We start from the raw sequence: 22,460 nt of genomic DNA on the forward strand, positions 1-22,460 counted from the left end.
ATGATCTCACAAGTCAAACCCATACATTTTCACCTTCTTATGTTTTCTCTGCCTTAATCCATTCTGTGCTTTAATGAGGTGCAACAAATGTATTGTACAATATAAGAAAACTGAGCTTAAAGAATTAACATTATATTTCTATTTTTTCCAAGACACTACCAAAATTCAAGAAATTAGAAAACGTACTCCTGCCAATATTGAGCTGTATCTGATCAAGATGATGATTGTACTACTGGAGAAAGAGGATAGAAATAAATCTCAGGATGGCTTAGGCTTCAAAAGAAGGTTGGTGTGGCCTGAAGGACAGCAGGGAAAAACAGGAGCAGATCAAGCAAGAAGGGAAGGTGCATTGTGGAATAGAACACAGGTTAGTAAAAGAAGGTTGTAAAAGTGTTCTTCTGTAAAATCATGTTTTCTTTGTAGGAACAGACTAACAGAATGTTTTTGGTGTTTCCAGCATCTTCCCAATCCATCTCTCCCTCAGTTTTGAATAGAACTGCCTCTTCCTCAGAGGAATGCTCAGAGCAGAAACTGAGGATTCTTTTGGGATAAGTGTTGACCTAGGAAGAAGTCAGAGCTGTGCAGCTTAGCTGTGATTTGTTACACATATTACAAGTTCTTCCCAGTATGAATACTGGGATGTGCTTGTTCCTTCATAGCAGCCAAATCCAGTTTGTGTCCTGGCTTTTTTTCTGTGCATTGGGATGTGGGCAAAGAGATTCTCCTACTATGCAGGAAGGTTAAGAGGATGAAAAAGCCAGAGGCAATTCCAGCCAGGAATGTCTCAGTCTTTGGGTCCTTAAATGGCTTGAAACTGTTGGGCACAGCCTGATAACAAGTGTCACCTGGAGGACCAATGTTGGGAAATAAGGAGCATTTTGTTGCTGTTTGAGAAAATCCAGAGTAGTCTCAGCCCTCTGCTGGCCTCTGACCCCATGTCCCAGTTCAGCACCTGGTGCAAAGGACACCCTGCACTGAGTGGCACCTGGTGGCAATGGTAAAAGAAACAGCATATTCCAAATCCTGCTACCTGTGCTGGGATTTTGTGTCTGCTCCTTACAGGGCTTGGGGCTGATTTCTTAAACACTGGCTCATACAATTTTTCAAGCACTGCCATTTTGCCAAATTGATTTTTCTTGCTTCCCTGAGTGCTGTTTTTTTTCTACAATATCTGTCAGAGTCTTTTTTTCCTGCAGTTGACCTCCTGACAGTGCAATTGCCTGAGCTCTGATCACACTTCTCCCTGCTCCTGGAGCTAATAGTGCTATTAGTAATCAAATTAATGAAATCCAAAGGAACAGACTGGAAATCCAAAAGCTAATCCAGTCTTTATTTACTTCTCCTTCAGAAGATATCCTGAATATCTAAATTCTCTGTAGCAAGCAATTCTAAATCTCTTAATGGGTGTTCTTGGGTTTGAATGGCCTGACACTGCCGCTGCTTTTACAGGGGTGTGGGATCAATCCAGCAGCCAGGGAAGGAGCAGGGAAAACCCTTCTGCATGTGGTGCCTTCAGCTTGGGTAAACAGATGTTGTCACTCTAATAAAGCATGTGGTAAACCTGCCATTAGTGAGGGTTTTGGTAACACAGGGATGTGTGGCTGATGCAAAAATGTCAGCATGACTGCTGCAACCTATGGCCAGCAGGATGGTGTAAAAAACATGAGCGTATGTGTTTGTGCTCATGTTTGTACTGTGTTGTTTGTAACTGACACTTTAGCTGTGAAAACACATTTCAAAATACAACATTTGGGAGGCAGAAGTAAATATTTCAAGTTTTCAGAGCCACAGGGATGGAGCAAGTGGTTTTTTCCACTTAAAAAAAAGGCCAAGTACAATTTTGCTGTGTGTTTGAAATGCACTAACTTCACTTGCTCAGATTTTATTGTGGTGAAATGAATAAGTAATAGGCAGTGCCCTCACTAAGCAGAGGTGCTGGCACGCTGTTGATGAGGGACTGTGACCCAGGTAACCTTGTGCTTCCTTTGTGTCCCCTGGAAGGCTGCAGGGAGTGTGGATGGCAGCCAGGCAGGGAGCAGGGGGGCAGCAGGCCCCTCAAAGCCCACCACCGTGGCCTCCTCCCACCAGCCTGCCCTCCATCCCAAGCAGAAGGAGCAGCTCTTGGCAGACTCTCAGCCCAAGGTGAGAAGGCAGGAGCACAGCCCAGACATACTGATGGGGGTGGGAATCTTCAACAACCTTATTCTTGGTTTCTGTCTGGCTTCCAGCCTGTGTCTAAAACTCTGGCCTGGCTTGCCAGCCCTTTGCTCTCATTTACACCCCTGAGCAGTGGTGCCATGTTGTTTTTGTTGTCCTTGCTGTGTCCAGATATCCCACTTGGACAGCAATAGACTGCTACAAGAAACTTTTCCTCCAGTACATTTTGTCAGCTCTCTTGTGACAGATGCTTCCAACATTTTAAGAGGACATTTGTTTCCTTTTTTTCCCTTTTAAGTACAAGGTTCTGTGAGGCTGTGCTCATCACATTAAGGGTTTTTGCACTGGTGTCTATAGGAACACAAGCTGTATGAGCAGATATTAAGAGTTCTTATTTAAAAGGGAGCTCATGTCCCTGACCAGCACCACTTGTTGAACCCCTTGTTTCAGTTTGAAGCTGGATATTGCTGTGAGTGCAAATCTTTGTCAGCGTTGATTCTCAGAGTTTAGTTCTTAATCCCTTAGGTACTTGAATAAGGTGTTGGGTTTAAGTGGGGCATATTCATGAACAGTTTGGTCAGTTTGTGCTTCCAGCTGAGCATGAATTAGAGCAGTAGAGCTGTGCCACTGGGGCAGGCTGTGGCTCTGTGTGTCCTTCCATGTTTGTGCCTTTGTTTCCTTCCAGAGCTCGCATCCCCCTGCTAAGAGGAGGGTGCCAGAATGGTTTGGAACCTCAGCTGCAACACCTGGAGCTGTAACCCAGATCAAGAAATGCAAAACAGAAACCAAGAAAGGGATTTTCAGTTGAATGTGGGAATCAAGATGATCTGTTTTTTACTAGTCTTTCCCATGACTGCGAGCAGTATCTGCACAGACTGTTGCTTCACAGGGGCTTTAATAGGGGCTTTATTTGCCCCTACTCTGCATTATTCCTGCTGCTGCCTCCTCTCTTCCTCAAGCAGCACTTTTGAGACTTTTTTCACTGTGTGAAACGGGATGTTAATAAAAAAGATTTGAATAAATAACCGGCTTTTTTAATGTGTGTGTGGGAGCTGAGGGCGGGCAGGCCGGGCCGCGTTGCGATGGCGACGGGCGGGCCCCTTCCGGGGCGTGGCGTGCGGGGCGCGCAAGTGCTGCCGGGAGCGGCATGGCTCGCTAGGCGGCGGCGGCGCGCGGGTGAGCGGGTGGGGGCCGCCCTGAGGGGCCGGGGCAGCCACAACGGGACCGGCACCGGGACGGGAGCGGAGAGGGGGACGGGGGAGCGGCGGCCAAGCTCTGTGCGCGAGGGTAGGGGCGGCGAGGCGCCGGTATCCCCCGACCGGTGGTTTCCGCCCGCCCGCCGGGCTGCCACTTTGTTCCGTCCTGCCGTGAGGTGCCTCGTTAAGCTGGTGCAGGGCTCTCCTATCCCTATTCGGCTTTGCTGTTCACGTTCCTTAAGGTTCAGGTAGTGCTCTGACACCTTGAATGTGTTGTTCAAGTCCGTGTTGGGGAAAAGGAGGGAACACACAAGGAGTAAATTGCTCCTCCGGGATGTGGTCACGGCACCGATCCTGCCGCAGCACACGGGGCCTTTGGACAACACCGCCAGGCCCGGGAGGGGCTCTTGGCCTGTCCTGTGTGGCGCTAGGAGTCGGACTCAGTGCTGGGACCCCATCGAGCTCAGCACATTCCGCGATAAATAGCTGCTTCTGCTCCTAAATACCTTGGTGATGCTGACACCTTTCTCTCGCCTTTTCCCCGTGGCAGAATCATGGACCCCAGCTTGCTGCGGGAGCGGGAGCTGTTCAAAAAGCGAGCCCTCTCCACGCCCGCCGTAGAGAAACGCCCAACGCTCTCCTCCGACTCCTCTGCTTCCAAGAAGAAGAAGGCCAAGGTAGAACAAGGGGGCTCCTCCAGCTCAAAACAAACCACAGGTGGGTGGAAGTCTCCTGTCCAGCAGGTGCTTGGTGTTTTCTGCTGTTTGCCTTTAAGCTGTGGTTTAATAATGTGAATAATGCTGTATCTGTGAGTTTTGCTGGTGGATGTTGTCAATTTCTCTTCAATTACCACTTTTGCTAAGAAAGTCACTTGCACAGTGTGACTACTGTGCATGTGTGTTAAGCCTCATCCCGTGGCTCGTTTGCTGTTGCTCTGTTGGAAGAATCTGTGCTGCCAAAATTATTGATGTGAAACTGTGCTTTGGATGTGCTTTTGGAAACTGTGAGTTTCGGTGCTTGCTGGACAGGCAGTGCCATTCATTTTCTCTGTGTTTGCCATATTGGGTAGGGCCTGGATCAACCTGGTCTAATGGAAAGTGTCCCCATGGCAGGGGGTTGGAACTGGATGATCTTTAGGCTCCCTTCCTTCCCAACCTGTTTGGTGATTATTTCTGGCAAAAGAGTACCTAAAACATTTCGGTAACTCTTCACTTGGAGGGTGTTCATACCTGAGATGGATTTTTCCAGGTGTATCTTGTTTGGGAATTTTGTTTTAGGGATTTTGCCTGGTGTGTCTTGTTTGGGGATTTTGTTTTAGGGGTTTTGCCAGGTGTTTCTTGTTTGGCTTGCATGTTGTAATTAGCAGTTGTCTCATTTCACCTGGGAGCTAAGCTTTGCTCGTGAGCACCAGGCATTCCAGGGTTTTCTGCCTGTTTTACTGAGGAGTTGTGGCATTTCCCTGGGGAGGTGGTGGCACTGATAATGAGTCTCCTAGTATCAAATAAACAGTTAATAAAGCAGTACCAAAAATAGTGGGAGTGTGTGGAAAGTGCAGCACCGGGGAGAGGATTTGCTCCCAAAGCAGTGGCAGTTCTCAAGTGCACTTTAAAGGTCAGATCAAGTGCCAGGAGTTACTAAATCACAAAATACCCTGTTGTGCAAACTCAGTCCATGCTCATATTTTGAATAATACCCACGTGGCTCTCTCCTAAACTCCAGGAGAAACAATAGAGCTAAAAACAACAGAGAAAAACGTCAGGGAGTTTGGGAGGAGGGAAGCATCTTCTGTCCCAGGGGAAGAGTTGGGAATTTGGGTATGTGTCTGCAGCTTCTCAGGCACCAAATAAAGTATCAGCCAGACATTCTAAAATAAATCAAGGGAGGCCAGGTTTCCATCCATCCCTTTTTTACACTCTCCAAATAAAACAAAATTCTGCGTGGAATATCCTAGGCTCCGTCACTGGGGTGAGTGAGGTTTGCTTGGAAGAAGAGATGGGGAGTCAGGAAGAGGGCAGAGGGTACAAATGTGAGCCTGATCTGGAGGATTTGAGCAGATAAAGAAGGTTTCATCTTGTTTCTGTGGTTTCTGTGGGCTGAGGGTTTCTTTAAGTGCTGTTGTGGCTGTCAGACAATTCGCTTACACAAACAGGGACCCGAGGTGGCTCTGAGGAGATAAAGTTGATCTTTTATGTTGCTGGCTGCGTTCCAGGCAGTACCAGAGAGGCTCCAGGGTTTCTACAACATTTTTATGCTGCAGAGTCAAAATCCTCTGCCTCAAAACACACTTTTTATTTCACTTGCCAGATTGGCAGATGCCTGTCAGGATGTGTGGGTGTCAGAGACAGGAGGTGGAGTAACAACCTGGTGTTGGGAAATCCCTGTCCCACTGCCCCAAAGAGACAAAAATAGGGTGGTCAGTCCTAGTTTTGTTGTGCAGTGGCCACAGAGGTGATTAAGGGAGTTACCTTTATCACCTTATAACTTGTGTGCTGGCACTGATAGTCCCTGGGTATGTAGTGCCTCCCTGGCTCTGTGGTTCTGTGGCTCAGAGAGCCTGCCCTTGATACTTTTTGAGGGAGGAGAGGTTTGGAGACAATGCTAATCTTCAAGAGACTGTGCAGCTAAATCTGGCCTGTCTGTGAAGTCTGGCTCTAAGCTTCCCACTGCTCCTGCAGTGATTATTATACAGACATTACTGTCATTGTTTCAACAAGTTATTTGAAAAAATTCAAAGCTAGTTTGCTCAGTTCAGAACAGGAACTGGAAATAAATTAAATGGATCAAATCTGTTCATTTCATTTCATTAATCAATAGTAAATTGTGGCTGTGGTCTTTGTCTTAAGACCTTTGTCTCAGTGGTCTCTGCTGACAGTTGTCAAGAGTCAGAATCTTCAGGGGCTGTTTTGTGGGAAAGAATCATCCTGAGTCTTCTCTGGTACTGTGCAAGGGGCCACCTTTGCCTTCTGTTCCTTGTGCCCACCCCCATTCCCCTTTGCAGACCTGTGAAATAAAAAGCTGGGATGAGTCCCAGCATATGTCGTTCCATGTGCTTCTCAGGAAGGCATTGCCAGAGCAGCAGAGGCTGGCGTGCTGCACACACTGCCCTCTTGTGTGCAGCTTGATGGGCACTTTGTGGGAATGCTGCAAGTGTCCAGAGCCTTTCCTTTTAGGAGAGAGCCAGGATTTAATTCAGTGCATCCTGATGGCTACTCTGGCCTCTTGAGCAGGGCTTCCCAGTCTGATGCTGTCACACAGCAGAAGGTGGCATGTCATCCTTATCACCACTGGCATTATCTCTGTCATCCATCTCAGCGTGAGTCCTAAATGATCTTGTACTCAGGGCATTGGCTTCCATCAGTTGTGCTTTTGATTTTGGGCTTGAAGAAGTGTGTCTGTGGGGATTTGTGACTGCAGGAGGGAGTTTGCTTCTCCAGGTGAATCACTGGACTAGCTGTGCTAGTTCATCCTGCCCTGGGTGTCTTGTGACTCCATCTCCCCAACCAGTGCCAATTAGCAAGTCTTCCACTGTGTCCAGATCTTCTGGAGCTTAGTCATGCTCAGCCTGAGAGGGGGATTTGATACATGCAAAAAAAGAGATCATTATAGGTACTGGTCAGGGTTTTTCAGACATGGATGGACTGTGAGGTCTCTTGTGGCTGTGGCCATTTAGGTGGGTTTTGTTTCCTTTGTGACAGGAATGTTTTCTGGGGTTAAATAACTTGTCCCACGTGTAGCTTTGCTCTGGGACATTTCTGTGGGGATTCAGGAGGGTGAAGGACTTGCCAGGAGTTACTGTTGGCTACACTGTTGGACATTTTTATTACAGTTGTCATTTGTAACTGCAAAACTTGAATGGTTTTAAAAACCACTGTCACAGCACAGCACGGGGGGCTGGTGAGCCAGAGGTGTGAGAGTTCTGTGGCCAGGACATGAGCAAGGGCTGAGTGTGAACTCTGAGATGTGTCAGCAGGCAGATGAAGTCAAGTGAAATGAGTCAAGCGAGATTCTCTTGTGCAAAGTGCTGAAAACTGCACCTGGGCTGGGTGCCATCCCCCTCCTCAGTGTGGGAGGTCTGTGGCCCATCTCCCTGTGCTCTTGGCAAGAACTCCACCAGTTCCAGTTTGGCTTTGGAAGTTTGGGATAGGGGTGATAGATCTGGCATGTCCCACTCCCTGTAGTGTTGTGGTTGCCACAGAAGCAGCAGCCTTGAGGCAGAGAATTGTCCCTGTTCATTTCCAGCAGTATTTTTGGATAGGGTCAGATGTTCTGAAGGTAGTGGGTTATGCAGGTGTCAACACCCAGAAATTGTTGGCCAGACTGCATATGAAGTAAGGGGAGAACAGCTCCCTGGAACTGGAGAAGTGGGGGAAGAAAGGGTCAAACTACCCTTAGGAGAACTAGAAGAGACCATTTTAGGGATACATTTCTTGTTGGCTTAGTCTTCCTCCCACCACCCTCTCTTCTAAAAGCAAAAAACCCTTAATAAAAAGCACTGCCAAAGGCTAGAATGCACCCAGTCCTCTCCTGCCTGAAGGGTCTCTTGCCTTCCAACCCTCCTCTCCCAACTTTTTTCTTACCCCTTGTCTGTCTGTCCTGTCCCTGTGTGGTTGACTCGGTGGGACAACACTGCTGTCTTTGCACGGAATGTGATCAGACTGTTGGACATTTTATAAATGTTTTCTTCAGTTAAGCAACAGAGTTTTATGCATGTTAGGCAGCATTTGTTTGGTCAGGTAGACAAAATTCTATGCTAGTCACTCAATATAAACAGCAACAGTTCATCTAAAAACAACAATCTTTTTCCCTCCCATAACACTGTAGTAGATTGTCTTTCTGCTGAGCACTTGGAAAACCTTTGCCAATTATTCCAGCTCACATCCAGAGATAAAATTGCCACTGTGGATATTTAAGTCCAAAAGAAAAAAAACACACAACTTGTTTGTTTGTAAGCTACAGGAGGCTTCATTCCAGGTGTCAAACCAAGTTCTCCAAGTGGAGGTGCTCAGTGCTTCCTACACCACCTCTGTGTCTCGCTTCCTGAAGCTGTTCAGCATTGCTCTGACAGGATTGGGCTCGTTCTCCAAGTCCTTCACAGTTTTGTTTTTCACACAGCAGCAGCAGTCCAGCAGTTCATACAGGAAAGCCAGCACCACCAGAGAAACTACAGTGAAGATAAATATGATCAGGATGACAAAGCAGGCAGTGTTCCAGTTGTCATGGAAAGGGTAAATTTTTTGCACTTGGAAGCCCAGATACTGGGAGATGGATGTAGTAGTTTCATTCCAGTGGGTGCTATTGAGGGTTGCCATCCTTGAGGAGCTGCCTGGGTATGCTCACTGGCACAGATTTGGGAGCTGAAACACAAAAACAAAGCTGTTGAGAACTGTCAATCAAGGAAACACTGTGATATTATCACAAATTTGAGCTACTTAGACTAAGTGCTCAAAGTTTCTACTAACATGGATGGTTGCATACTTGTATTTGCTCACCAAAATATCAAACTCCAGGTGTGTAAGTTTGTGGATAGACCTGGAACATTTATTTTGGCAGTGTCTGGTTCATGCAGGCATGATGCGGTATAAGTGATTCAGGAATGAGAGAGCTTTGCTTCTTTATTTCAATTATATGCACAAACAGCTTACAAACTAGATTTTCAAGGTGTGCAGTGGTTTCAACCACCTGTGCATCATCAGTCTTGTGGTGTGAAAGGCCTTATTATTTTGGAATTGCCTGTCAGCACAGACTTATTCACCTGCAAAACTCTCTGGACTTCAGGAGGGCAGATTTCCTGACCTCTTCATTTCCCTGCTCTTCCCCTGCTGAGTGGTTTGTGCTGGAGAAATTTGGCTGCCCAGATGGCACTGGGAGTGTTTGGAAATCTTGTTTGTGGTGCTGTAGTCACTGGGGTGGATAACAACGAAAACCCAACCGTTCCTGAGGAGTTCCTCCTTATTTTCAACTCTGCCTAAGTCTGGCTTGGCACCCAGCAGAGGAAGAGGCTGCTCTGTGGTGTGGGGAAGATGAAGCAAGAAGCTGACTCCAGCAAATCTACTTTTGCTCAATAGTCTAATGCAATAAAAGTTGTCCAAGGAGCTGCAGTAACTTCTGGTTATCTGCTGTGGCCATAAGGATGTCATAATAACCTTTGAATCCCTCAGGCAGTTTAAAACTGGTGTGGGAGGAGGAGATCAAGTCAGGTCTCATTTCTTTGAGGAAACAGCAAGGAGTTTTTAGGTGGAACATGGTGGTGATGGTGTTTACTAAAGCAGTCTGAGCACCTGTCCTTATTTCTGTGAAATTATTAAAGAAAATGGTGAAAACCAGGATCATGCTGCCAAACCAGCCTGTGATCTGTGTCTTATTTTTATTGTTCTAATATTATACATTTTGTTCTTTATCCTTTTATCAACAAAAGAGCTCTGTTGTTGGGAAGGTCCCTGGCATTAGTGTTTCACACAGACATTTATTGGAGCAGTTGCAGTAACTTAAATCTGTAGCTGGGTACACAGATTAGTAATTGAATATACAGTGTATAACTGAGATGGATGGGATTAATTAAATTGTTGGGTTTTTTTTTTTTCCTTAAACAAAAGTTTACAGAGCAAATCCTAGCTAAAAATACTCCTGGCTTGAGTCGGGTCCTGGCTTCGAGAGAGTGGCTTGGTTTGGTCACGGTGTGGGAAGGAAACTCAGCCAACCTGTTATGGGGCTAAAAGTCGTGAGGGTTTTTGAAGGGGTGGCTTGAAGACTTATTTCAAAATAATCCACGAGAGAAAGAGAGAGGGGGGAGCTGAATAAAAGGATTTGGAGTCCCCTTTGAGGAGTAATTAAAATAAGCAGGATTTAATTGTGTGTTTTAAATGGCAAAAGGATACCTTTGGGAAAGAAAAGAGTTTTGTTTTGAACTTTGTAAACAGATTTCTAGGACTGAGGGTTTTGTTATATGTAAGTTTGCTTGCTCTGTAAACACCAGGCACAAAACCAGACTGTTTCTGTGATGCAAAATTTAATAAGTTTTGGTGGGATTTTTTCATTTATATTGCTCAAAGTGATCAAGATCTGTGGCCACTGGAGGGATTGGTCAGATTTGCACTGTTTAGCCAGAACAGCTCTCTGCCAAGGGAGTAGCTCTGTTCCCAAGAGGAGAGGAGTATCTTGAGCACGGCATGGCCGGGAAACAGTGCAGCAGCCATTCCCTTCCCACTCCACAGGCTTCACAGGCTCCGTCAGGACAGCCAGCCCCTTCCCACTCCACAGCCAGCCCCTTTCTGCTCCACAAGCTCCATCAGGGCAGCCATTCCCTCCCCACTTCACAGCCATTCCCTCCCCACTCCACAGCCAACCCCTTTCTGCTCCATCAGGGCAGCCATTCCCTCCCCACTCCACATCCACTAATAGGGCAGCAGTTTGCACAGTGGAGAGATGTTTGTCTTTATGCCAGGAGATGGAATTTAATGCTTCTTGAGGAGGAGGAGGATGATGATCTCTCCACAGGGTGAGGCAGATAAAGATCAGCTACTCTTTGCTGTAATTATTGAAATACGAGGCTGAAGTAGCTGTTGCTGACTGTTCAGAATTAAAACAGCACTAATGAGGTTAGTGTCCTTGAAAGCTGTCAAAAATGGGCTGGTTTCCTGCAGTTTTACTTATTTTGTAATGGCACAGGTCAGATTCGTATCATCAGCCAGTCTGATTTACAATCAAGTCAGCAGTTGTACATATCCAAAATGCAACGAGTTAAATATTTAATGCACTAGGTTTTAATTTAAAAGCATTAGCATCTTTGGGCACTGCAGAGGAGCAGCTTTATTTGAAATCACGGAGCAGAGGGAAATGACTGGCAGAAAATCCTTTTAATGCAGCTCTGAGGAAGCCCTGTTTAAGAAGGCACTGAGCATTTACAAATCTCAGGTGCATTCTAACCTGGCTGTTTGCCTTGTGTCTATGGCTGCTCCAGTGTTTCCAAAGGTAACAGCAGGCACAGGGATTTTCTCCCTACCTGTTTCTAGAACAGGTTTCTCCTCCACACACACACAGATCTCTTTTAGGCAGCCTAATTTACGGAATACCCCCTGGGAGGTAACGATGCTCACATTTCAACTGGAGCTGCCTTTGTTTTAAGGAAAACCCTTTTGCTGTCATTTCTGTGCAAACACATAGAATCAATCACCAGGAACGTGAGGCTGCAGGAAACCAGCCACCTCCCCTGCAAGTACGAAATCCATTTTGTTTACTGAATCTTGGCTGGTTGTGTTAGCTCTGCTGTAAGATGGAGTGGTCATCAATTTTCCATTAGTGCACAGATGGTGAAAGTGCTCATCTGATCGTGCAAGACAAGCTCCTCCACATTCAGCGGGATAAACCCTGCTCTGCCTAGAGAAAAATCATTCTGATTCCAAGAAGCTTTTACAGGTTCTCAGCTTACAGGCATATTTTCTTTCAGTAATCAAGATAAACCTGAGAGAATGTTATAAAATGATACACACCTACCTCTTGTGTGAAAGGATGCTGAGAGAGCGCCGTTCTGGTCCCTTTTTTTAGTGCAGCCTATGGCACAGCTAAGATGGAGCTTTCCTTCCATTGGCCAGAGCACGATGCTGCTGACAACTTCCTTTGTGCTCATTTGCATCGAGCCCTCAACCCCAGGAGTAAATCATTCAGAAATGTGACTCTTACTGTCTGGAATGAGAAGCAAATGCCTCCCTGTTCTTGTTTTTTGGGGTGGGATGAGCTCGTTAGCAGAGGTTGGCCACGACCCTGCTCTGCTTTGTGCCCGGATCAGCCATCAAACCGTGACGTTTGAAGTGTTAATATCTGCAGATTTCCAGCCTCACCGTGGGGTTAGATTCCCTTGTCATCGACTGCAAGCAGGCAGATTAAACCAGATTATCTTCCCGATTCAATTCAAATCTGACAGAACAAAAACATGATAAGTTGTCTTAACTGTTTGTTGTACCTCTGAATTTATTTTGGTCTCTTCAGACCTCTCATTGCATCTATGATTTTTCTATTTATTTATAAAATGTCCTACATAGACATTAATTTTTAATCTTTAAAGGGAACCTTGTAGGGAAAAATCCCTATGGGCTACATCTTCAGGGAGAGCTGGCTTTTGATTTTCCTTCTTTTAATTTAGTAACCAGAATAAAATATTCCTCTGTAGCTACAGTGATATTTCTATGTTAATTTTAGAATTGTTGTGCTTATAAAGCCTTTAAGACTTTGATGTCATGTAACAGCTTCACGATTCTCTTCTTTTCTCTTGCTACAATGATTTTTCCACAGAAACAATAGGAGCTCCATATATCTGAGATAACTGTTGTCCTGTCAGATGTGTTTAGAAATCACCAGAGGATTAAACACTCCCCATGGTGACAAAGAGATGGTGTTCTTTTTCTGGAGTAGCTGAAATTCCAGAAAATTGTTGCCATTAGGTTTGAGCAATGTTGTGCTGGTAATGAGCCTGTGGCTTGTGATAGCGGTTTGTGGATATTTGTGTTTAATGTGCTGTGCTAAGAGCTGACGTTTATTAAATGGTCATTAACAACCTTGCAAGAACTTTTGAAACAAAGTGCTAGCAAACCTCATGATAAAGACAACCAGAGATGACAACAGAGGGGGGTCCGAGTTGTTGTTCCAGTGGTGCAACACACCAGGTTGAATTGGTTTGCATTTGTATGGCTCTGTTTAATAAATTCTCCACTAGAACCACTTGAAACAATAATTAAAAAAAAAAATTCACAGCCTTCCTTTCCCTGCTGTGTAACCACTGAGTGCCTTTGGGGAAGAAGGGAAGCTTTGTGCCCCCATCTCAGCAGCAGGAAGGTATTGGTGGAGCAAAAGCAGTGCATTATTTCAGCGTGGATTCATGTAGTGTAAATGATTATGGGATGTTAAGCCACCAAATTAAACATGTCCTCTTGTGCCAGGAACTCTGCAGTCACTTGCTGCTTTCTTAACTTTTTATTTGTGGAGTTCTGCCCAGAAATGCTCCAGAGCCGTGTCCTCCGAGTCCCTGGGTCTGGATCAAGATGTGTGCAAGGACTCACCTGGGGGTGGCTGCTTCTGCCACTCCTGTTTGTGATGGAGCTCAGAGCCAAGAGGAGGCTATCAAAGCACCCTCTAATTGTTTGTTTTCTTTCTTTGTAGATCACAGCAATGGATCATTTAACTTGAAAGCCCTCTCAGGAGGCTCTGGCTACAAGTTTGGAGTCCTTGCTAAAATAGTGAATTACATGAAGGTATGGTGTTTTGGTGTAAAATAATACTGGTTTTAAATAATTTAATTGTTTCTTGTCCTGTGGCTAGAAAATGCTGAATGTTTCAACCTCTGAAATTCTTTTACTGCAAGAGTGAGAATTTCAAGAAGCTGCTTGTTAAATTCTATGTGCTGTCAGTAAATGAAATTGTTAGCATATTTTTTCATAACTGAAATCCTGATTATCCCAGGTCACTCTGCAACCAAAATAATGGTGTTTATTTGCAGGAATTTCAAGATGCTGTCAGGTTTTGGGATTCATAGGCTAGTGATCAAAATAAAGTGTAATTTGGTGCTAATCTCAGCTACTTTTTGGTGATTGAGTTGCTGAATAAAGTGAGTACAGAGCTGTAAGAGATGCTGTTTGCTTTTGCAGACCCGGCACCAGCGTGGTGACACACATCCATTAACCCTGGAGGAGATACTGGATGAAACACAGCATTTAGATATTGGACTCAAGCAGAAACAATGGTTAATGAGTGAGGTAAAGAAAACACATGTTCAGATTTTCATTAAAGAATTCTGATAAAGCTGAATTACATACATTTGTAAAATAATTAATATGTCATCCCTTCTTCAAGAAACTACTAAGTCAGACTGTAGCATTCCTTGCTGACAATACTGATATTCTGGGGAGCAGAAACCTCTGCTCTGGCACTGTTGGTTGTGAGGGAAGCTTGACTTTGCTGAAGTCTTCCAAAAAGTAGCTCCAGGCTTCTTCCATAATGAACCAGAATATCAGAATGGAATGGAAGAGTTCCTCCAAAGAAGCGTATAAAAAGTCATCACCGAGCCTTTGCCAGATGAAGAAAGGTAAACAAATACCCTGCAGCACCAAAGTTGGGTCCTTTCTCTCTTAGAGGTGCTGTGTGTCATGGTGAATTATAGGATCCAAGGATTTAGAATCTGTTTCAACTCAAAGCTCCAGCCTGGCAGCTGTAACGTGTGGTTCATGTGCTCAAAAGCACACCAGGAAAAAAGTAGTAAGTGTCTGCACTGTTTCAAGGTTTGAAATTTCTGTCCCTGTTACAGGCTCTAGTCAACAACCCAAAAATAGAAGTTGTGGATGGGAAGTATGCCTTCAAACCCAAGTACAACTTGAAAGACAAAAAGGCTCTGCTCAGGCTCTTGGACAAGCACGACCAGCGAGGGCTGGGAGGAATCCTTCTGGAAGACATCGAGGAAGGGCTGCCCAATGCACAGAAAGCCATAAAGGTGAGCAACATGTGGCTGCAGTTCAGCTTTCACTTCTCACAGGGAAGAGAGACACTAAGACAGAGCTTTCTCATGACCCGTTGCTGTTCTTTTGATAACTCACGTGTCATTTCAGCAGATCTGATATTGTGGCATTTTCTGTATTTCATCCTTTACGTTCAGATTTGCCCTGATGTCTCAGCACAGCTCTCAGAGCTCTTTCTCACAAAAAACTCCTGATCTCCCACATTCCAACTGCAGGCATTTAGTTCTGCTTTCACACCTTGACCTCAGTCCTCTGAATCTCCTTTTTGATTTATTAGTGTACTCATGTGTTTCATGGCCAGTTACTTTGCAGCTTCTCCAGTTTGTTGTTGCTTTTATTAGCCCAAGGTCTGGCTCTGTTGGGGTTGGAGACCTTCAGCTTGGAAACAAAGTGATTTTGAGTTGTTGTTTTGCATTTGTTTTTGAGGCTTTAGGGGACCAGATCATCTTTGTTAATCGCCCTGATAAGAAGAAAATTCTTTTCTACAACGACAAGAGCTGTCACTTTGCTGTGGATGAAGGTAGGTGTTGTTTTACATGGGGGTCTCCATGACAGTTGATCTGAATTCACCTTAAGCACATCTGTGTATAAGCAGCCTTCAGGTAGAGCAGTCTTTTAGGGTGATAATGAAATATTAGGTGTGTCCAGATGTGAAGGGAGTGTTGATATTAACATGAGGCTAATGAGACCAGCAAGTGAGTCCAGTGGTATCTTCTTTATGATGTCTGCATTGGAACATGGCACCAGGAATCCACCAGTTGTCTTCAAGAGTAGTGGTACAGAAGAGACTAAAAGCCACCTCACTGTGACTGAAATGGCATCTAACATTTTGCTGCTTAAGGGGAAGCCAAAAAAACCCCAAAAGAATGATTTGGGGGTGCAAGATTTTTGTTGGTTTTTTTTCCTGTTTATGAACCATGTGCCTTTTACTGGTGAATGCAGCAAGAAGCCATAAATGGAACAGAAGGAGGAAGCACGGAGGGAAGAGATGTGAGCAAAATTCTTGAGAAGAGGGTGGTTAAAGCTGGGAGGAGAGCACAGATGTGGGGGCAGTGCTGCTGCCCAGGGCTGGAGTGGATTTGGGGCTTCACAAGTTCAGTCTGTTTGCTGTGTCACAAATGGTGGTAAAATCCTCTGGTGCCATTTTATGCACAGAAATCAGTATGTGTTCCAGTAAGGACATAAATGTCAGCATGAGGTGTCTGTAAATGCAGAAAGGGGAAGGCAGTCTGTGTCAGAAGATCTTATTTGGATGACTCAGTGACATTGAACACTTTCTTTTTTTAATGTATTGTTCTTGTAACATTACACATAAAGCCATTGCATCACACAGCATCACATTATGTATGGTAAAAAAAAGAGTTTTGATACAATTTGAACTGCTCTACTTCCAGGACCACAGGAGGATGCATAAAGATCTTTCTTTCTTTGCCTACCTCCAAGGGAATCTTTATTTCCAATAGAATTTAGCAACTAAAGATGTGTATCGTTAACTATTTGTTATGTACTGAGAGTACACACTTGTAATCTCAGTAATTACAGCTTTGCTTCACAAAGATGATTAAGCATCTACAGCATTGAAAAATATTGAAAAATATCTCAAAAGGTTGAAGTGAATTTCTTTTTAAATGATGATTTCTGTCATTTCTTGGTACGGGCAATGCAGCTATATGCAAAATGCAGTATGGATTCACTGGGGAATTTCTGATTTCCAAATGTTTAGGAGTTTACCATGAACCCTGTCCTTCTGTTGAGGTAGTGCCTCTTCAGTCCATCGCCCACGGTTTTTGGGGGCCTGAACATGGCCAAAACATTTAGAAATCAGTGCTCTTGCAGTAACTTTTGAGACAGAGCTTTTAAGTTTTAGCCACTGGTTGTATCACAGTTGTGTTGCTAAATTAGTGTTTTTTCTTGTGCAATTTTTTCCCGATAGCAGGAACCGAACCATACTAAAAGAGTGATCAGAGGGAGGTCTCTACCCTGTTGCTATTAGCTTGTAATAACTCCAGGATTAGCTGTCAAATTTCATAACAGAGCCCACTTTGTTAAGATGTAGACAGAGGCATCAGGCAGCCAGGATAAATCCCGGGCTCCTCTTACACAAAACAGAGGGAGCTGTTGCTCCCAGAGGGAGGAAGAGGTTAAAAAAACTCCCTAAAACGCCTGGCCTCCTGCTGAAGGAAGGCATTTAAGCTGCAGTGTGCATCCTGAAGGGATTCTGCGAGCAGTGTTTGTAGTTCAAGGTGGCTCTGCTTCCTTTTATCCGCAGGTGGCAGCAGCTCCCCATCCCAGCCAGAAGTGATGTTTTGTTGTTGCTCTGTTCCTGCTGGTTTTGGTTTTCCTTTTGATGCTTTGTTCTGAGAGGGGGCAAGAATATTTTCTCTTTTGTGAACATTGTGATCCACCTGAGTATGCCACAGTGCTGGAAACATCCCTGAGTATGTTCACTCACTCACTGCAGCTGGAGCAGGTCCTTTTTCCAGCCCTGTTATCCTGTGACGAAGGAAAGCCACCCTTCCTGAGCAGCTTTGCTTTAGGATTCTTTCCAGAGCAGCAGAAGGGTGTCTCTTAGGGAGTCACTGGCAGAATTGTCTGTGCACAGGACGAGTTATGACACGTCTCTGCCTTAGCAATGCTACTGCAGCTCATTATCTCTGGCAACGTTCAAATGAAGTTTTTAAAAAGGCTGCAAAATAAGCCTTGAAGTGTTGGCAGACTCTTTGATCTAGCAGCCGATGACAGTTCAAAATATGTTTCTAGTTTAATGTTTATCCTCAGAAATAAGGGCTCTGTGCTCCTCAGTGCTGCTCTATGACATCCCAGCTCAGAACATGTGTTTGCTGAGGGTGATAGCCTTGAAAAGTGGGGTTCCCTCCCACTGCTGCCTGAGCCAGGGCAATTTGTGGAGCTCTCTGCCTGGAGCAGTGGGAGGACCTCCTTTCTGGCAGTGCCTGCCTCTGCCCTTGATGGCTGAACAAGCTTTTTTTTCTCCCCCTGTGAAAATAAATCCCAATGTATCGCAGCAACGGAGCGCTGCCTATATATCGAGATCTCAAGGGTACTGGAGGGGGTTTGAGCAGCAAGGAAGGGCTTTTGTTCTTCCTTTTATGTGATTAGCCAAGGAAGGTTCAGGTTGCATGTGTTCCTTCTGGACTTCCTGGCTAATTAATCTGCTGTCAGTGGTGTGGAGCTGAAAGTGTTTATAAAAGCAGGGCCAGATTTCAGGTGCTTCAGCCAAGTCGAAGCTGCCTGTTCTTTGCATGTGAACAAGGCTTTCACCCCCGTGCTGAATGCTGAAAGGCCAGTTGGATTGCCTGACTGCTAGAGATGGTATCTTCCTCAGCTGAATGCACTATAGGAAGTATTTTTTTTCTGAAAAATTAAGATACTTAATTATTTTTAAATTCTTCCTAAGCTTTTGAAGGGCTTTTTAGGGAATGGCTAAAGCTTCTTAAATTGAACACTGTAAAAACTGCTTGGGATCAGTGCTGATTTCTAGCTGTGGTGGTCCAGGGAGAGCACAGATTTAGCGCCAAGCACCTTTTCCTTCTGGTATAAATCCAGTGCTGCATTTCCTGGAACTGCTAGGACTGTTGTTTCTTCCCTTCTACACTGTTATTGTCTGGTTTTATCCTTTGCTCAGCTTTTGGCTTGGCTCACTGAGGATTTTTAAGCTGTTTTTAATCTCTGGCAGATTTTATTAGCTGTGTGATGTATCAGTTTATCTCCACAACCATCTCAACCTTTCTGCAAGAGCAGGTGAGGCAGTCAGAAGTGCTGGATAAGCCTCTCCAAAGTCACCAGGCAGTCATTTACCCATGACTTCATTCCCCAAATGTAAGCATTTACAGAAAGGAAGTGGGTTAGAGTATAATCACTCAGGGAATGTCAGTGCAAATTGTTTTCATCTATGAGGCACCTCGTGATGCTGTAAAATCAAGGTAACTGTGCATTCTTACCCCTTGGGTGTTTCAGAGAGAGAAGGTGTCTGCAAAATCTTTGTTATGCTGCCCTCAGCTTAGCTCTGTGTTGTTTCCTGCTAGTCAGAGCTCATTGTTTTGAGTTTTGACTTTATGTTGCTGGAGATGTCAGCAAACATCTAAACTGGCTTTTCACCAGCTCCTGGTCTCATTTCCTCCTCTCAGTATTTAGAAGACCAGAATTTAGCTCTCTGGAGGAGCAAGGAGGCAGCCTGCGAGTAGTGTTGATTCTGTCCAGTTTCTGAATTAACATCTTTTAGTGATCAGATTGCCAGATATTGTGTATAGGATTTGTTCATGACACTTGCCTCAGTACTGGGATCACAGCTTTGTGCCTCTTCTCAGGAAGATCTGCACTGGAATCAGGACTTGAAAGCACTGTGAAAAATGCAAATCTCAGTGAGGGTTCAAAGCACCTGCATGACTTTGACCAGAAACTCCTGGGAGATTTCTCCCCTGGGGATTTTTTCTGGGCTCTGCCTTGTCAAAGCAGCCTAAGCCCTGCAGAGATTGCAGCGTGCCTGAGTGTGGCCTGCCTTGCTGTCTTTTTATCTTCCTGCAGCCATTTTACCTTCATTCTGGCTGATGGATAAAATAATTGAGTGGCTCTGAGAGAAGAGTCTCACCTTTTCTGTGCTGTGATGGTGTCAGGATTACCCAGCAGTGAGCAGGGCACGGAATGGGAAAATTGAATGTGCTGTGTCATCATAATGGCTGCAGGCACCACAGGAATGCATACATCCCAACCTGTTCTCCATGGCTGGCTGCAGCAGGCCAGCATGTGGGGAGCCTCCTGCTCCAGCCATCCCCTCACACACCAGCACTGAGCTCCTTGTGCCCTGTGAAAGAAAAACCTTGTGAAAAATGGATCTTGTATATTGAAGTCTGCCCTAGGAGCTGCCTTCTGCTGCTGTTGTCTGCTCTTCAGACACACAGCAAAGGCCAAGGTGACAGCACTTGGGATTCTTGTCAAGGAAACCGGGAAGAATCTTTCCCTGTGTCAGCTCAAGGGTGTATTTTCTGAGGTGCAGAAGTACCTCAGCTACAAATGCAGATGGTTGTTTCTTGAGAGCTGCAGTTATTGCCAGCTTTTCCCACACGTTCTCATATTTCAGAGGGGATGTCACAATAATTCAGACAGTGTATTCCCAAGGTCTAAACTTTCTCTGGCTGATAGGGGCATAGTCCTTGGAGACTTAAAAGCCTGACAGGTAATGTGTAAATGGTTCAGTGCCAGCCATCCAGCTGCTCTCTTCCTTCAGACCTTGCACTTAGCCCAGTGTCTGGTGTTACACCAAGTCAGTTTTGTGATGAGGTGATGGATGGATGGATCTCCCTTTCCTTCTAGGTGACACACCAAGTGCAGACAGCTCGTATGCACTGAAGGGTGGCAGCTCCCTGTGGTTCTCCACCTTTATCCTGTGCTTTTTGTTCCAATAGGGAGTGTTTCCATGTTGTTGTGACTCCCTCTTCCCTGGGCAGTAGAGTATTTTAAAGCCCTACATGGAGCTCCAGAATGAGTAGAAGTTTCTTTTGCAATTACTGCAATCAAAGCAGTAGTGCTGAAAGCAGCCTGATTTACGGAGGAGTTTTTAAATGGAGTTGCAGAATATGATATGGTGACTCTGGTGGGGCCAATTAATGGATTAAATTGTCTGTATGTAAAGTCCATTCTGGCTCTGCACTTTTGGATCTTGGTGCCTGTTCTATTTGTATTTCTTGGCTGAGTTTAGAAGGTGGATGTGAAGCTGGAGTGATGTTATAACCGTGGCACTACAAGAAATGCAGACCACTGTAGTTAGATATTAACTGTGATCTGCACTTCTGTGCATGCTGATCCCTGAAGAGCTGACCATTTATTTTCTAGTGTTTAATTTTTCACTTCTGTTCCCCAGAAGAATGTAGACCGGTTTAACCTTAAGCACCTATCCTCAGCTTTCCTTTTTTTTGCACCAGGGTGTATTTATCCATCTATCCTGAACTCTAATGAGGAGACACATTTGTTTGCAGCAGGATATTATGGATAAGAGGACAAACCTTCTCCACCTGCTGCAGCTGGATGGGGTGAGGGATGATCTCTGATAGCAGGCACAGCCAGCTATGCTGAAAGCCTGGAAAGCCCCTCAAAATGGATGAGCAGATGGAGGATGTCTTGACTGCAGTGTCAGTCCTTGCATTAAGGGATGTGCACACTGATCCCAGGGTGCTGGATAGCCTCTGTGAGAAGCAGGCTGTGAGCTATCTCCCTGTAACCAAACGTGGTGTTTTGACAGGTTTTGGTTCTCTTCAAAACCACTGCATTACCAAAAACAAATACTGTCATTCTTCAGTGGTGAAATTCCTTTCTTTTGTTTCCTGAAAAGCTGGGGCAGTCTCTTACTGTTGGCAGCGGGAACGCCTAAAACTCAGGCATGTATTTGCATAGAAAAACAAAGTGCTTTAGGCAGGGAATTGTTCCAAGGGCAGGAACCGGGTTGGTTTTGTTCACTCCCATTTGGTTGCAGTGTGCCCAGAGCCAGGATACCTGTGGCAAGTGGGCACTGGAGCATCTCATCCCCTGCTGCACAGGACACATCCTTAAGCATGCAGAGGTTGTGGTTGTTTTGACAACTGTATACTAAATTTATCTGGAAATAAAAGGAAAAATTTAGTCTTGCCTTGCTATGTGTGCCTCGTGTTTTATTTATAGTTTGTTAGCCAGACCTGCTGACAGGATGTATCTTAACTCCCTGCATGGGGAATGAAGGGAGGTAGGATCGTACCAGCCGCTGCCTGGAGAAGGCATTCCAGAGGCTCTGTGAAACTTTACGTGAGGCAGAAAGTGTGCAGGCAGATGGCAGCTGCTCTAATTAAGACTTACTGTCTCTGTCTGTTTTCCTGCTGCTGTGTTTTTTAAGGTGTCTCTCTTCTTTTTAACACCAGAGGAATTTTAGTACTCTCTTATCTGTAGAGCACGGTGTGGATCGTATTGCAATGATAAACGGGCTCAGAGCCGCTGAAGACAATGTCTCGAACCCTCAGTAAATTGGGGGATGGGATGATGAGACTCCCAAGTCAGTGGCAGCTGAGGATGTGTAAATGAGGTTGCCATTTCTGGTTAGTGATTGCCCTTCATCGGGATCTGTGAAACTCATTCACAGCCTACAGAGCTCTGGAGATCTCAGGCAAAAAGAGACTCCGTAGCAAACGAACACGAAAAGCACAGGTTGCCTCCGGGTGCTCCTGATGCTCGAGTGCAGTTTCGCTTGAGGGTGTTTTGTTGTTGTTTTGTTGGTTGGAGTTTCATCTTTTTGGTTTTGGGTGTTTTTGGCAGTGCATCAGCATTTGGAGAGGGTGAAGGCTGTGCTGAGTGAGTGCCTGCTGGCGGTGACAGACTGACGTGCCAGAATGTTGGAGTGTTTGAAATCAAGTCTCTCCCCTTCCCTTCCTGTGGGGTCTTTGCCCAGGGTTTGCTCACTGGGATATAAAACCGGGCTTGTCGTTTCAGAATTCCAGAAGCTGTGGAGGAGCATTCCTGTGGATTCTATGGATGAGGAGAAGATAGAAGAGTATCTGAAACGACAGGGTATTTCTTCCATGCAAGAAACTGGACCAAAGAAAATAGTAAGAGATACAAATTATAGATCATC

General features: G+C 45.1%; 2 protein-coding genes across 11 annotated transcripts in view; one reads left to right on the forward strand and one right to left on the reverse strand.

The window, feature by feature from the left end:
• Positions 1–22,460, forward strand: part of LOC139592008 (general transcription factor IIE subunit 2) — a 49,188-nt gene that overhangs the window by 25,240 nt on the left and 1,488 nt on the right. Inside the window, exons 1-7 of one of the 9 annotated variants that reach the window (XM_071431302.1) lie at positions 274–367; positions 3,904–4,070; positions 13,503–13,594; positions 13,988–14,095; positions 14,644–14,826; positions 15,278–15,371; positions 22,319–22,434. In XM_071431302.1, the coding sequence (XP_071287403.1) occupies positions 3,908–4,070; positions 13,503–13,594; positions 13,988–14,095; positions 14,644–14,826; positions 15,278–15,371; positions 22,319–22,434 (756 nt within the window). In that variant the 5' untranslated portion in view covers positions 274–367; positions 3,904–3,907. The other 8 variants (XM_071431300.1, XM_071431301.1, XR_011679840.1 and 5 more) reach the window with 8 other exon arrangements.
• SMIM18 (small integral membrane protein 18) lies at positions 8,012–12,170 on the reverse strand. 2 transcript variants are annotated; one of them, XM_071431304.1, is made up of 2 exons: positions 11,840–12,170; positions 8,012–8,707 (listed from the first exon to the last, which is right to left on the reverse strand). In XM_071431304.1, the coding sequence occupies exon 2, from the start codon at positions 8,660–8,662 to the stop codon at positions 8,366–8,368; it is 297 nt and encodes a 98-aa protein (XP_071287405.1). In that variant the 5' UTR covers positions 8,663–8,707; positions 11,840–12,170; the 3' UTR covers positions 8,012–8,365. The 2 variants fall into 2 exon arrangements, with proteins under 2 accessions (XP_071287405.1, XP_071287404.1); XM_071431303.1 differs by having other exon boundaries at positions 11,844–12,154.

The sequence above is a fragment of the Agelaius tricolor genome, unplaced genomic scaffold, assembly GCF_023055355.1.
Source record: "Agelaius tricolor isolate 1412-34295 unplaced genomic scaffold, bAgeTri1.0.p SCAF_8, whole genome shotgun sequence".
NCBI classification, from domain to species: Eukaryota; Metazoa; Chordata; class Aves; order Passeriformes; family Icteridae; genus Agelaius; species Agelaius tricolor.